This window comes from Miniopterus natalensis, chromosome 11 (genome assembly GCF_054644295.1).
Source record: "Miniopterus natalensis isolate mMinNat1 chromosome 11, mMinNat1.hap1, whole genome shotgun sequence".
NCBI classification, from domain to species: Eukaryota; Metazoa; Chordata; class Mammalia; order Chiroptera; family Miniopteridae; genus Miniopterus; species Miniopterus natalensis.
The window spans coordinates 54,049,299-54,062,662 of record NC_142091.1 but is presented as its reverse complement, the minus strand read 5'-3'; the positions used below and the strand labels follow the sequence as shown (position 1 = coordinate 54,062,662).

General features: G+C 37.8%; 1 protein-coding gene across 3 annotated transcripts in view; it reads right to left on the bottom strand.

Moving 5' to 3' along the window:
• The window catches only part of ANO5 (anoctamin 5), a 51,038-nt gene that overhangs the window by 20,458 nt on the left and 17,216 nt on the right, over nt 1–13,364 (bottom strand). For 2 of the 3 annotated variants that reach the window (XM_087821780.1, XM_087821779.1), the window contains 6 exons: nt 12,592–12,876; nt 7,351–7,464; nt 4,657–4,772; nt 2,113–2,247; nt 1,422–1,527; nt 1,259–1,319 (listed from right to left, as the gene is read on the bottom strand). In XM_087821780.1, the coding sequence (XP_087677906.1) occupies nt 1,259–1,319; nt 1,422–1,527; nt 2,113–2,247; nt 4,657–4,772; nt 7,351–7,464; nt 12,592–12,876 (817 nt within the window). The remainder of the gene's footprint in view (nt 1–1,258; nt 1,320–1,421; nt 1,528–2,112; nt 2,248–4,656; nt 4,773–7,350; nt 7,465–12,591; nt 12,877–13,364) is intronic. The other variant, XM_087821781.1, reaches the window with a different exon arrangement.

The following is a 13,364-nucleotide window of genomic DNA, read 5'->3' as shown; positions in this document are numbered from 1 at the left end:
TGTTAATTAGTATCTGTACTAAAACAAATATCCCCGAAGTTCTGTTTTCCTGTAAGTTGGGCCAGATCCTCAAAAACTGAAGCTTAATCAATTCACTGCTACAATAAACTTTTCTGAAAGAACTAACTGATGATAGCACCTCCTAAAAATACACTGCTGCTGGGAGTTCCACATATGGTTGCTCCTCTATTTGTGATGAAATATAGGGTTGGTGTTGGTGCACAATCTCTCTCAATGGAAACAACTGAAAACTACTACATATGTTTAAATCTGTGCACCCATCGTTCACTTCCGATTCCCATTAGTGACAGAGGCAGGATTTGGCAGCCACATAATGAAGAGAGTACATATCCCAACTTCCCAAACTTGGGGTTGCGGGAGAATTGTTAGTAACATTTCTCTTTCCTTTTCTCTTTGAATCTGTGCTGCTCTCTTCAGGCCATAGCAGCCAGGCAGAAGCAACAGGAACCCTTAAATCCCTCTGCTTCACATACACGCCGACACATTTTGCTGTCTTCTTGGATCAAGCTATCCTTGCCCTTTGCCCAGTTTTTAAGTGCGTATGTTTGTTTGCTGACGATTCTTTTTTAATTGTAAAGAAAATCTATTTTTCCCCCAGAGTCCTCTGAATTTTGAGACATGTTTCAGAAGTCTGCAGGTCTCCCCTTGCTGAGTTACTTTTACAGAAAATATTTGTCCTATCTGATGGCAGGAGCAACTTCAATAACACTTCTACTTCCCGTGTGAGATGCAAAGATGAAATCCTGGAACATTTCCAAAATTAAGGGCCTTTCTACTTTATATGGAACATTTTTATCAAATAGACCTGGAAACAGGCACTAGAATTAGCCACAGAAAACTCAGACTCAAGTACTGACTTATTAGCACTCTATAACTTTTTAAAATTCTTATTCTAGTTTGCATCCATGACTCAATATCCTCTAGCCACCAAATGTGTTTATTCTCTCCTGAGTTAACTGCTTAATTGACCCTGCTTTTTACCATAGTCCTGGGAGATAATGTCAGTTGAACACATATAAGCTTTCAAAAATTATGTTGTCTCTCAGAGAAAGGAGCAGATGATTACTAAAGGCTTTTTTTTTTGATCAAGGACCAAGGACTAAAGACCACTGATGTGTACCCCATCGGGGTACTGATTCTAGCACAAAGGCCTAAAATCACCTTCGGGATGTTATAGAGACAGACCATATAACACAGAACATGGAGACAGCTGTTTTTTATGTGACTACATACTCACCCCAAATTCCCATGAATATTGCAAAAAACACTGTTGACTCATTATCAAATAAATAAGAGACCTGTAAACACAAAAATAACATCACACAGACTACTTAGTTTCAAATGCAATGCAAAAGGAGGGAAATTCCAAATCTTTTCAATCTACCAAAATACATCCATACCTTTGAAGACAAACATGTAGAATTTAGTCTCCAATAATCACACACTACATCACAGAGTGGGCACATGATAATTTGACCTCCAATCTCAGGGTCACAGATTTCAGTGCTGCAGAGGGAACAGCAAGGTTATTTAAGTGATGTGTGTTGGGTGAGAGTCCGAAGCTATTCTTATCAACACAACTGTTCATATAGCTTCTCACATATGGCAGAAGGGGAATGGAGCAGCAATTTCTGTCCTAGGTCAAGCCATGCTTTGAGGAACAGAATCTTTAGAACTAGTCCTTAAAAACAGATTTTTTCATAAAGCACCCAGTGAGGGGCAGCTGCTTGGGGTATTTTTCCAGAAATATCAATTATCTGCTGCCATAAAGAAACATTCTCGACTGGCCAATGTTGCTCAGTGTTTGAGCATCAACCTATAAATCAAGCGGTCATGGTATGATTCCTGGTCAGGGCACATGCCTGGGTTGTGGGCTCGAGCCCCAGCAGGAGGCGTGCAGGAGGCAGCCAATCAATCACTCATCATTGGTGTTTCTATCTCTCTCTTCTCCCTTCCTCTCTCTGAAATCAATAAAAATATATTTAAAAAAAACAAAAACATTCTGAAACAAATGCCAGGAAACATAACAGCAGTTTCAATTAGCATAAGATCAAAACATTTTCTCTGCCTAGGCAACTCGGCTGCACTTACCTGCTTGTGCTATTATGCATTGAAAATAAGCCATAAATAAAACAAGCTAAGCCAACTATAGCTGCAAAGAACAGCATTTCTGTGTAGAATCCGAGAAAGACAAAATACATGCCAATTTTTTCTCCAAAATAATTCCTATAAAAGAGGGTAAAGATAGAATCAGAGGTTGGAAGAATGGCACAGTCCAGACAGCCTTTGTTTTACATTCACACAAGCCTGTATTCTAATTTAGGTTCCTCAGCTTTCTAGACGTATAATCTTGGTAAAGTTACTAAACTCTCTAAATTTTAGTTTCCACACCATAAAATGCAGGATGATGTTTATCCAAAGAATTGAAGGAAGCCAACTGAGTGAAGGTTAAGTTTTATTTTGAAATAATACAGAAATCTAAATTTAAATCTAAATTTAAAGAGTTGACATGTTAGAAATAAACTGGGGAACATTCTGCAATGTAACTTCTAGCAATTGACTTAACAAATGGAAATTCTGTGCACCATCTGCACAGACTTTTGCTTTCTCTCTCTTTCTAAAACTGAAGAAGGTACGCTGACCACGTATTAGGCAAGAGTAATTGTATGTATAAAACTCTATCTCCCTCCAAGTTTGGATCTCTGTTGGATCCTTACAGAATTGTGAGGTAGGCGGCACACCAAGGAATTAAAAGTGACCGCTGAGTACAAGTTCCATAAAATATACAGTTCAGCTCTTGTTTACAAAGAGGTGAAAAATACAGCACTACTTGGCATACATGCTCAAGTCCCAGGCCAACTTTTGATTGTGGCTGTTTTTTTGAACCCAGTACCCCTTAAGAAATCCCTCAAGAAACCAGGGAACATAGAACAGCTCACCAAATCCATAAATTCTTTCCACAGTTTCCTAATAGCATACTATATATAAATCTATTACAGCAAAGAATATTAAATTGCAATTTCAAAAGGAAGGCAACTCTGGAAATAAAGATATAAGCTTAATTTCCCAATGAGAAGATTGTAGAATATTTTTCTCATACTCAGTATTAATTTTATTTAACCTCCCACTCTTCAGTTTTTAAAATTGCTAATCATTTCTAATTAAATAGGCGTCTTACTGCTTGTACCCTCTTTCATTCTTTTCAGTGATAAATGTATTCTGCATTGCTGTTGTTCCCTGTCCAGTTCTTCAAATCACTATAAACTTGAAATTATATTATAATTCTATCATATTCTCTTGTTATTTGTCATCCTAACTTCCTGAGGTTTCATTCACACTTAGGATGAGTGAACTTGCTTTCCTCCTTTTTTTGTTTTTGCAGGAAAAAACAGCAATTATTGTAATACCGCATACCATCAAACTTTTTTTAAAAGAGGAAAAAAATATTTGATTTTGTGGCATTTACTATTCACCATATCTATTTCCATTTGATGTTTTAAAAATGACAGAATCAATCATTTTTGAAGGTTAGGCAACAATATTACTGTAAAAATTCTTCAAGAATTCATAAAAAAACTGCGTATTTCAACAACCTTATTTTTAAAGAATTACATTTTCCTCCCTTTCAAATAGCAAGAATCTCTTTCCTTGAGAATTAAAAAAAAGTTCTCAAAAATAAAAAGTTCATATAATGATTTACAGAAAGCATTGGTTTATATACTCCAGCTGCCTTCTATTCTTAAGTTTCCCCTTATTTGCCTTAGAGAAAACTTGCGACAGCATTTCAACTGATTTGGGTGTATGCATCTAAATCAGTCTTCTAAAAAGGGTGCTGTGATGCTGTGTAAGTATCTCGGTAGAAGCATAAGTCACCAAGTGAACAGTTCTAATCTGATTATCCCTTTACTGAAATCACAGTAGGTGTCTCCTAACATCCTGTATGTATGTAGTATTGTAATGGTTCAAAGAAGAAGCCTGCAGCCATAGTCTTCTTGCTAAGCTAATAAAACTGTCCGAGAAGTTGTCTGAGAGCATGGAACACAGACAGGCTCAGACACTACGCTGTTAATTGCCTGAGTCCAAAGATACGAGAGAAAAAAAATGAGGTTACAGAACAATTGTATTCACAATTCTCTGAGACACACAGACACACACACACACACATCCATACACAAGCTTTCTGCGATCTTCTAAATTTCTGGACTGAGAGGAAAACAAAACATTATATATTAAGCAATAAGTGCTGGATCCTATGCTAAAAAAAGTATATCTCACTTAATAATCAAGTAACCCCATAAAGAAAGTCTGCTGTTATTCCCATCTTATAGATGAGCCTCATAGAGGTTAAGTAACTTGAACAAGTTCAGATTGCTTCTAGGAGGGAAAACCTGGATTTGAACCCAGCCTGCCTAAATACCAAGGCCCAACCTCTGAACCACTGAGCTACCTCTGCAGGGTGGTTAACAGCATTGTGGTAACAGCACTGTGTTCACAAATGAATGACTAAATGATAGTGTAGATACAAAACTGGGAAGGTGTACAGTGTAGCGGGTGAGAATAGTAAAAAGAATGGCATGTGATGCCATTGTAAATAAAAATCACATGATCAAGTTTTAAACATCATAAAAAACTTACCTAATCAAGTCTAAAGGCTGTTCCTTGTAAAAATAGGAAAACCGAGCCCAATTCTGGAAAAGTGTGTACCTTTCATTGACAGGATTAGGAGGTTCCGATGGCTTCCAATATTGACCCTACAGATAATCAAGAAGAAAGCGTGTGAAAGACAAAGCGGAGGAGGGTGACAAGTAAACCAACACTGCTTTTAGGAGGTCAGTGAAACAGGCAAATGTTCTTTCTGTTAGACTTGGATATTCCTATTCCGTTCATGTAAAATTATTTACTAAAATCTATAATAAACTATAATAATAGTGATTTTTTTTAAATTAAATTCTCACACTCACGTATTTAATAACACAAGTTTAAAGTTTGAGGCATTGGCTTTACTCCAGCTTTCCTTTCACCAGGACATGCCCTTTCTTCTCTACTTAAACCCAACATAATATTCATAGCTCGGGGATTCATATGGCTATATAAGTGGCTGGGACTTCAGAAATAAGCTAATACTTTTATCGTAGAGATTGAAAAATAAACCCCAAGAGAAGTTAAATGAGTGATCCAAAGTCATACTACTAAGACAGGAATCTCCTCTAGGGAACCTGTCTTGTCCTCACTGATATCCACTTCCTAAGGAATTTAAAATATATACGACAAACTTTAGCACTGAAGAGCCTCAGCACTGTTTCAGGCCGAAGTTCTTTCCCAGTTAGGAAGCACGGGGCACCTTCAGGACCCAGCAGAGCCCCGCCTGAACAGCCACTCAGGGCCTTCTCCGTGTCTGCTCCCTGGACAAGTGAACTGCTAAAGACAACATTGACTAGATACCCAATTTAAAATGAAGCACATGTGAAGATCTCCGTATTAGGTGATGACATCTTATGGCATCCAGATGCCAACAGTTTTCTTCTTCTGTAGCTAATCCTACTGAATCTTGAGAATTGAAATGGAAAACAAAAAAACAAAAACCCAGCCTATTTGCGTATCTGGAAACATGATTCTTTAAAGTACACTAAGGGACAATCCAGTACCTAAGCTTGAATTCAGAGGAAAGGAAAGAAAGAAAAAGTAAAATTAACAGTAACTTAAAGCTCTCTCCAACAACCGCTCAGTAACACTGATTTTCCAATAAGCATAAAGGATTCTGCTGAAAGGCTAGACATAAGGATTAAAATTTCTGGTGCCTGAGGATATTTGGTCTTTTTAGTTTGGCTTTATGACCTGGAAATATGAAGAAGAGAACCAATGCCCTAAGAACAAATACGCAATCCTCAAAATTTTCAAAAACTGAATGAGCCCGTTGCGAAAAGTGATTGACAAAGAATGCATTGCCAGTGTTACTAACCCACTATAGATCTCTCTATTTTATGCCCATGGCACTTTTTAGAACCCATAATCTTCTAGAAGTTATTTTGCCCCAGGGAAAAACATGGGGGAGGGGTAAAGGGCGATGGTTGAAGGGGTGGGGAGGATGGCTTCACCTGAGCTGACACCCTCGTTGAAAACAGCTATTCATTTTGGAAAATTCTGCTGTACCCTCATAGGAAGACCACCACAGATAATCAGCTAACCAGTGTTGAACTGACTAGAGTCAAGGACCACGCTGGTGAATGGATGCTGGCAGAGGAAACTGGCACAACAGTTTACGTCCTGGAAAAGACAGAGCTTGGCTTTGGGCTTTTGGAAACTACTACTGCAACATTACCTGCGAAAATACGAGCGATGATTTAGATGCCACTTGTTTAAGTGGAAATACTTGGTTCTTCTATATTCCTAAGGAATGTGTTTCTCGAAAAGAGAGCATGTCATTGAAAAGTCCTCTATTAGTATGGGAAAAATAAAACAGAAATAAAAGAAACAGAAGTTCCAAGGGATGGTGTCAAAATAGTTTATATCTGTTTAGCCATATGACGTCCACTGCCAACGGACAGTGAGATCCAGACGTGTAATATCTAAAAGGAAAAGTTCTCCTCAGAAACCCCCAGAAACTAGGCTGTCAAGCTTTCAGGTTTGGTTGAACAGGGACATCATGTAAAATGTCACTTCCTTGTTGATCACATGAAGCTCAATAATTTTGTTCAATGATCCAACAGCCTCAAGGAATCATTCTTCTGAATGTCGATTATTTGTCTGAATCTTTCTCATGGACTGGAGTTTTACCTTGTTTTGAAGTTGTACACATGCTTTATATCCCAGAAACTCCTAGTCTGTGAGCGATTCATGGATGTGTTCCAACAATACCTAACAGAATGCTTTACATATAAACAAATCATGCCTTTGACGAATGAATACGTGAATGCATTTAATGTATGCATATAATTTAAGTCCTTTACAGCTCTAAAACTTTATGAGAAAAGATCTGATGGATTCAGATAGAAATTCCAAATATTATGCTCTAAAACCTTCTTTTCCTATCACTGCTCTTTTCAGTATGTGTCCTAAAGAAAAATCACGTGCGAATGCAATCGTTTTCCCAAAATGAATTTCCGTTGAAACTTCAGTGTGAAGAGGTATAAACTCTATGTTTCAGCATCGCTGGTAAAACTTGTAGCTTAGAACTAGGGAGCCTGTGGGGATCTTCCCAACATGTGAGAGAATTAAGCAACCTGTCCAAAAAGAGAAAGCAAATGGAAGATTCTCTCCCCCAGCAAGACCACCTCTGAACGTGTGAGAGGGGAAACGGTTTCCAAATTTCAAAGCCAAGCTAACACTTACATCATGGAGTGGAAAGGCAGCCGAGTAAGTGTAGGAAGTTAGCAGTCGCTCAATCCCAATCTTTTTCTTCCCGTCTTCTATGCCAAAAGGACATCGCGACAGAATATAATAAACCTGAAAGGGGAGCAGAAAGAGACACCTGTTTCACAACTTCAGGCTTGCCGCATTTTTCCCCAACCACAATTTAACACTGTCTGCTTTGTCGGAACGTAGACAGGAACTCCGGTTACAGAAGGACCCTTCCCTTTGTTGTTTGGGGGAAGGTGTGGAAGGTGGGGCTATGTGGAGTTTGCAGCTATTCCAGCTCCTGGGAATGAAAGCCCCCTATTTCCTTGGGGAGAGCAGAGAACGAGTCATAACTTATTTTGCTTCTCCTGTCCCAAGCTCCTCTGGAAGGCTCCTGTGCCAGAATTCCTACTGCAATTAGGGCTCCAAGCTGGAGTCTAGTATCACTGCTAACAGTTCCATTAGGGGAATAAAGAATAGAGTTGGCGCTTGGGCAAGCTGCTTTGAACGCCTCTTCATTTAATTACTCTGATAATTTATGGAGGGTATGGATTTAATTATCAGAGGAATTAAATGAAGAATTCAATTAATAAAATTAATGTAATTTTCCTATCATCTGAATTTATTAACTGGGTGTATCGTATCTATAACTATTTTGCGATCACTTACATCTCTATATCGGGTTTCTCCTCCATATAATATGGACTTTGGTGTCCTCAGCTCTTGTATTTCTGTCAGTTCAATCTTACCTGCTTTTTGTGTTCCGGCCAACTTTTCAGAATTTCTGCTTTTCTGATTGGTGAACTGGATCGTTTTAGTACTATTTTAGATGTATTTCCCTTTCCCCTTTTTATATTTCATCATTTAAGAAACTGTTGATTGGAATGGTTGTTGTTCCTGCACCACCATTATCTGGTTGCTCACTTTACGGACAAGCTTAATATTCCCCCTTGATCAATAAATCATAATTTATGTAAGGCAATTTTAATTTTTATAAATAATGTGTTAAGTATTACATATTCTACATACTTTGAGTTATTTCTTAGGAAAGATTCACCAAAATAAGAACTCTGTCATGGGGTGTTCACAAAATGGAAAATTATACTCTACCAGGTATTAAGACTTATTATAAAACTACGGTAATAAATTCAGCATGGTATTGCCAAATAAAAACAAATCCAGACTTAGCAAAATTTGTATTGGATAAGATTGTTGTAAGAGGGTGAGGTGAACTATTGCAATGGGGAGACATGTAAACATCTGCAAAGCTAGTCAGAAAAGGGCTTTTCTTTTACAGGGAGAAAGAAGCCAGGTTCAGGGAGTTGCTTTCTTTGTGTTAAGTGAGGGCTACGCTACATGCCAACATTGGCTTAGGTTGAGGGTGAGTCAAAGTTTAGGGTCCTATGGGGAAGAAAGAAGTTTCATTAAAGTGTGATCACTGCAGCTAACATGTATTTTGTTTTTATGAATCAATGGGGATGAATAATTCAGCTAAACATTCATGAAACAAAGAATGGGAATGTGGAGGGCCTGAGTCTGTCCCTTATTACTATAAAATAATACAAAGGGGAGCAATCATAAGGGCACTATAGGTGCATAAGAATGGAAATTTCCCTGGTGCCAAAAGGAACTGAGACTTCCTCCTACTCCCTTTTCTTAGAGCATTTCCTATAGAGTACTTGTAATTATAAATTCTTTCTCTATCCCTTTGATGTATATAAGTCTTTTTAAAAGCTAATTAAGCCTATTGCTAGTTTTACAACCCAGGAGTGTTTTTCTTAAAATTTCTCAGCGCTTTCTCTTTTAAATGTAAACATCAAGAAAGATAGCATCCCTGTCTTCCTGTCTCTGTGACTCCCAGTTGTAATGATGGGCTAGACATAGAGATACATGAGAAGCTTTATTTTTTGGATAAAGACAACTAACCCAGACAAACACTTCAATTACTAGGTAAATTTAGGATGAACAATGTGGCAAATGGCTCTGTCAAGTCAGAGTAGGAAGGGGGCGTGGTTATGAATAATCTTTAAGTCATATGGGAAAGGGTGGTTCTCTATAGTTAGCAGTTTCTCAGAATGAGAAGACTCGGGGGAGGGAGGGGCGTCCCTTTAACCATCCTTGGTTTCCAGGACTACAGAACTCAGGTAAAGTTCCACATGGTCAGTATTGATACAAAAATAGACAAAGAGGTCAAAGCCACACAGTCAAGTCCAGCAGTAGACCTATGACTATATAGGTACTTCAATTATGACAAAGGTAGAACTGTCAGATAGTATAAACAAACTATTGAATGTTTTCAGTAACTGGAGCAAGTTAAATGACTACACATATGGGGGGAAATGGACTACATCTCACCCCATGCACAAAAATTAATTCCAGGTAGATAGTAGTTCTCAATGTGAAAAGCAAAATAGTACAACTCCTAGAATACAGGAAATTAACTTCGTGATCTTGATGGTAAAGTTCAAGAGCATTATTCATAAAGTAAAGGCTTGAGAAAATGGACCACATTAAAATGAAAAACATCTGTTTACCAAAAGAACCCACTAAGAGAAAAAAAAGGGAAGCACAATGTAGGAAAAGATCAGTACAATATATAATAAACAGTTGTTACAAATCAACAAGGGAAGGCCTAATTGTAAAACAGACAAGAGACTTTAACAGGAATTTCAGGAAAGTGCTTATCTAAGTGTCCAATAAACATACAAGGAGCTCATCTCCTTCCTATCAGAGAAATGCAAGTTAAAACCATAACAACACATACACAAATAAATTTCCATACAAAGCAACACAAATGAATGGACAGAAGCTCATACAAGCTAAGTTAACCATTCAAATAAATGCTGAGCCAAATGCTATATGATTCTTTGTCTTAAATTTAAAAACAGGCTAAACTGATCTCTGCTGTGAAGAGTTTACCTCTGCCAAAGAGAATAGGAATGGTGATTGGGAGAAGGCACCAGGGCTTCTGGGGCGCTAGAAAGATTTTCTCTTTTGATATGGGTGGTGCTTACATGTCTGTGCACTTTGTCATAATTCAGTGAGGTGTACACTCATAACTTGTGGGTCTGTCTCTATGTCTGTTACTAGGACTCTAAATTAAGACATCTTTTTATAAAGCGTGAAGTACAATAAGTACAAAATTTTAAATATGCATGCCTTTAAGTCCAGAAATTTTATATGTGGTTACCCATTTTGCAGAAAAATTTACATATGTGTTGAAATATGTAAATGCTAGGTTGTAATCTGCAGAACTGTTTGTAGTATCAGAAAAGTTGGAAACAAACTCAATAGCTGTAAAAAGTGGAAATGTTTAATAAAATTACATCTATATAAGATGTTACAAAATACACATTGTGAGGGGCATATGTCGTGATGGTTCTGAAGATACTTTAAGAAGCAAAAAATTCTGCCCTGGCCAGTTTTGCTCAGTGGTTAGAGAGCATTGGCCCATGGACTGAAGGGTCCAGGGTTTGATTCCAGCCAAGGGCACGTACCTCGGTTGCAGGTTTGATCCCCAGCCCTAGTTGGGACATGTGCGGGAGGCAACCAATCAATCACTGTGTCTCTCTCACATCGAGTTCTGTCTTCCCCTCTCTCTGAAAAGCAATGGAAAAAATATCCTCGGGTGAGGTTTGAAAAACAAAAAAAGTAAGAAAATTCTATACCAATGTAAAATGCTCTTGTAATACTGTTCAATTTGTACATATATAAACTATAGTGTTTGGGATGAGACCAGGAAGGAAGGGACTTCATTAGCCTCCCAAACAGCTTCCTCGACAGAGCAAGAACAGTGCTGCTCCACGAGGGGAAACTGCTGTGCTTTAGTGCTAAATTAACCTAAGGCACTGACACTCTTTACAAACAACTAAAGATAAATAATATTGACATTTCCACTCCTGATCATTCCTAATTTGTTCCTACAGATTCACTGGCCTTTTGTTAGCAACTTTTGAATGTAACAAGGATATCTGAAGAACTTTACAGTTCGCAAAGTGTCTCATATACATTCTTTCGTTTCATTCTCCCAATAATTCCAGTATCATCATTATCTCTATTTTAAGAGACGTTATGTCCTTTAGAAGGAAGCAGAGTCATGACCTGAAACCAGGTTTTCTGATTCCATGCTATGTGCACTTTATTTATTCTCTTATAGGTTGCTTCCTAGGGTTTTTGTTGTTTTTTTAATCCTGGTTAAGAAAAAATGGGGGAAGGGGCAGTTTTTAGTTTGTAGATTCACACTTTTATACATGAATTCTAGACATTATATTCCTGTCAGTGAATTTTTAAAACACAGAGGTACGAATTAAAAACAATGACTATTTCAAAATCCTTCTCTGACACTTCGGAGTACTGACCCTGAACGGAATGAAGCCTCCAACTGCTCAGGGAAACAGAGTTTAAGTCAAGTCAGGGGGAAGGGTCATGGGATTGCTAGAACCCTGGTAATTACATCAACAGGCCACAGATAAAAGGGGTAAGAGTGACAAAGAACCTGAATTTTTTCCTCTAAAATCGCATCAATAATAATAATATCTAACACTTATTGAGTACTTAGTTAGTATGTTCCAGAAACTATTCAAAGCTTTCATACCTAAACTCAGTTAATTCCCAGGGTAACTAACCTATGAGGTAGATATTATTCCCATTTTAACAAGAAGAAACTATGGCACAGACACCATGATTCTTTCAGAGAGAGGTTTTTAATGGTAAACTTAAAGGTACTAAGACTACAAATTGAGAAGAAATATTATTCAAAAGACTGAAAATGGTTTTAATGAAAAGAAAAAATTCTGTGGTGTCTCAAATATTATCTATATATAAAGAAATTTAAAAATTCAATTTCCATTTGGAATAACCAATATTCCTCCTACTATGCACTGAATTTACAAACCAAACTCTAAGATCATAAAACCATTTTGCAAAGATCGTATAAAATCTCTAAGTCCTGTATCTCAATTAAATGCTTTCCCCAGTATTGCACGATGCCTCTTTCTTTACTATGTCCACCATGTCAACCATTCATTTTTCAACAACACATTGAGAAGTAGTGAGGTTAACACATTTAAGTGGTCCAGGTAGACTTTCAAACCCACCCAATACCACTATATAAATGATCAAAATGCACACAGAAATACCCTGAAGACATAGTATTGCACATGCACACATATAAAGGAAAACACAGGCACACATCCCTTCCTTGAAGGCATGTGCCCCAAGGTCCTCTCTACCTACAATTCTGTTTCTTGACGAGGATGGGAAGAAGGTTGACTGGTCATCGATGAGGAAGAGTTCCTGGCGATGTCTGGTGAACTGGGCAGTGAAATACTCAGGGTGAGGATACTTCACGTTCCTTGCGAGCTTCAGAGGACCAAGCATACAGTTAAAGGAGAAGGTCTCAGGTCGGGGAATATCACTCTCTTTAATAGGCATTTTGATTCCCAGCACTTCAGCGTAAGTCACTAACACCTCCCAAGGGGCATGGATCTTGACAAAGTAAGTTCTTCCATCTTCAGAGTTCTGTATAAAAAGGGGGCAAAATAACAGAAAGCTTACTAATCTGTTCATTACCGAGCAAACTGAGAAAAAGAAAGTTGTATAAAAATCATGAACAAATTAAAGATATCACAGCATTTTCAACTGATTGAAATTTTTCAGCAAAACTTTTAGAAGAACAAATGCTCAAAACAGTTATATACTGCACATTATATTTACATATACAGGTATGTATATGCTTTATATATGTGTGTGTGTATGGGGGGGAGAGAGAGAAAGAGAGGAGCAAAGATAGGACATACTTTAAAGTACATTTCAGGGTCAATGTACACTAGCCTGAAATCCACAGATGCATGTGTGTTCTGGGCAATCTCTTAAGTATTTATTTAGCAACTAGCCATGCACTCAAAACTGCCATTAGGGTATATGCAGGACATGCACAAAGTATAAGATGCAGTCACTCTTTTTACCTAGCTTCTATGTACAGCCTACACCTAGAGGAAGAACTTTAA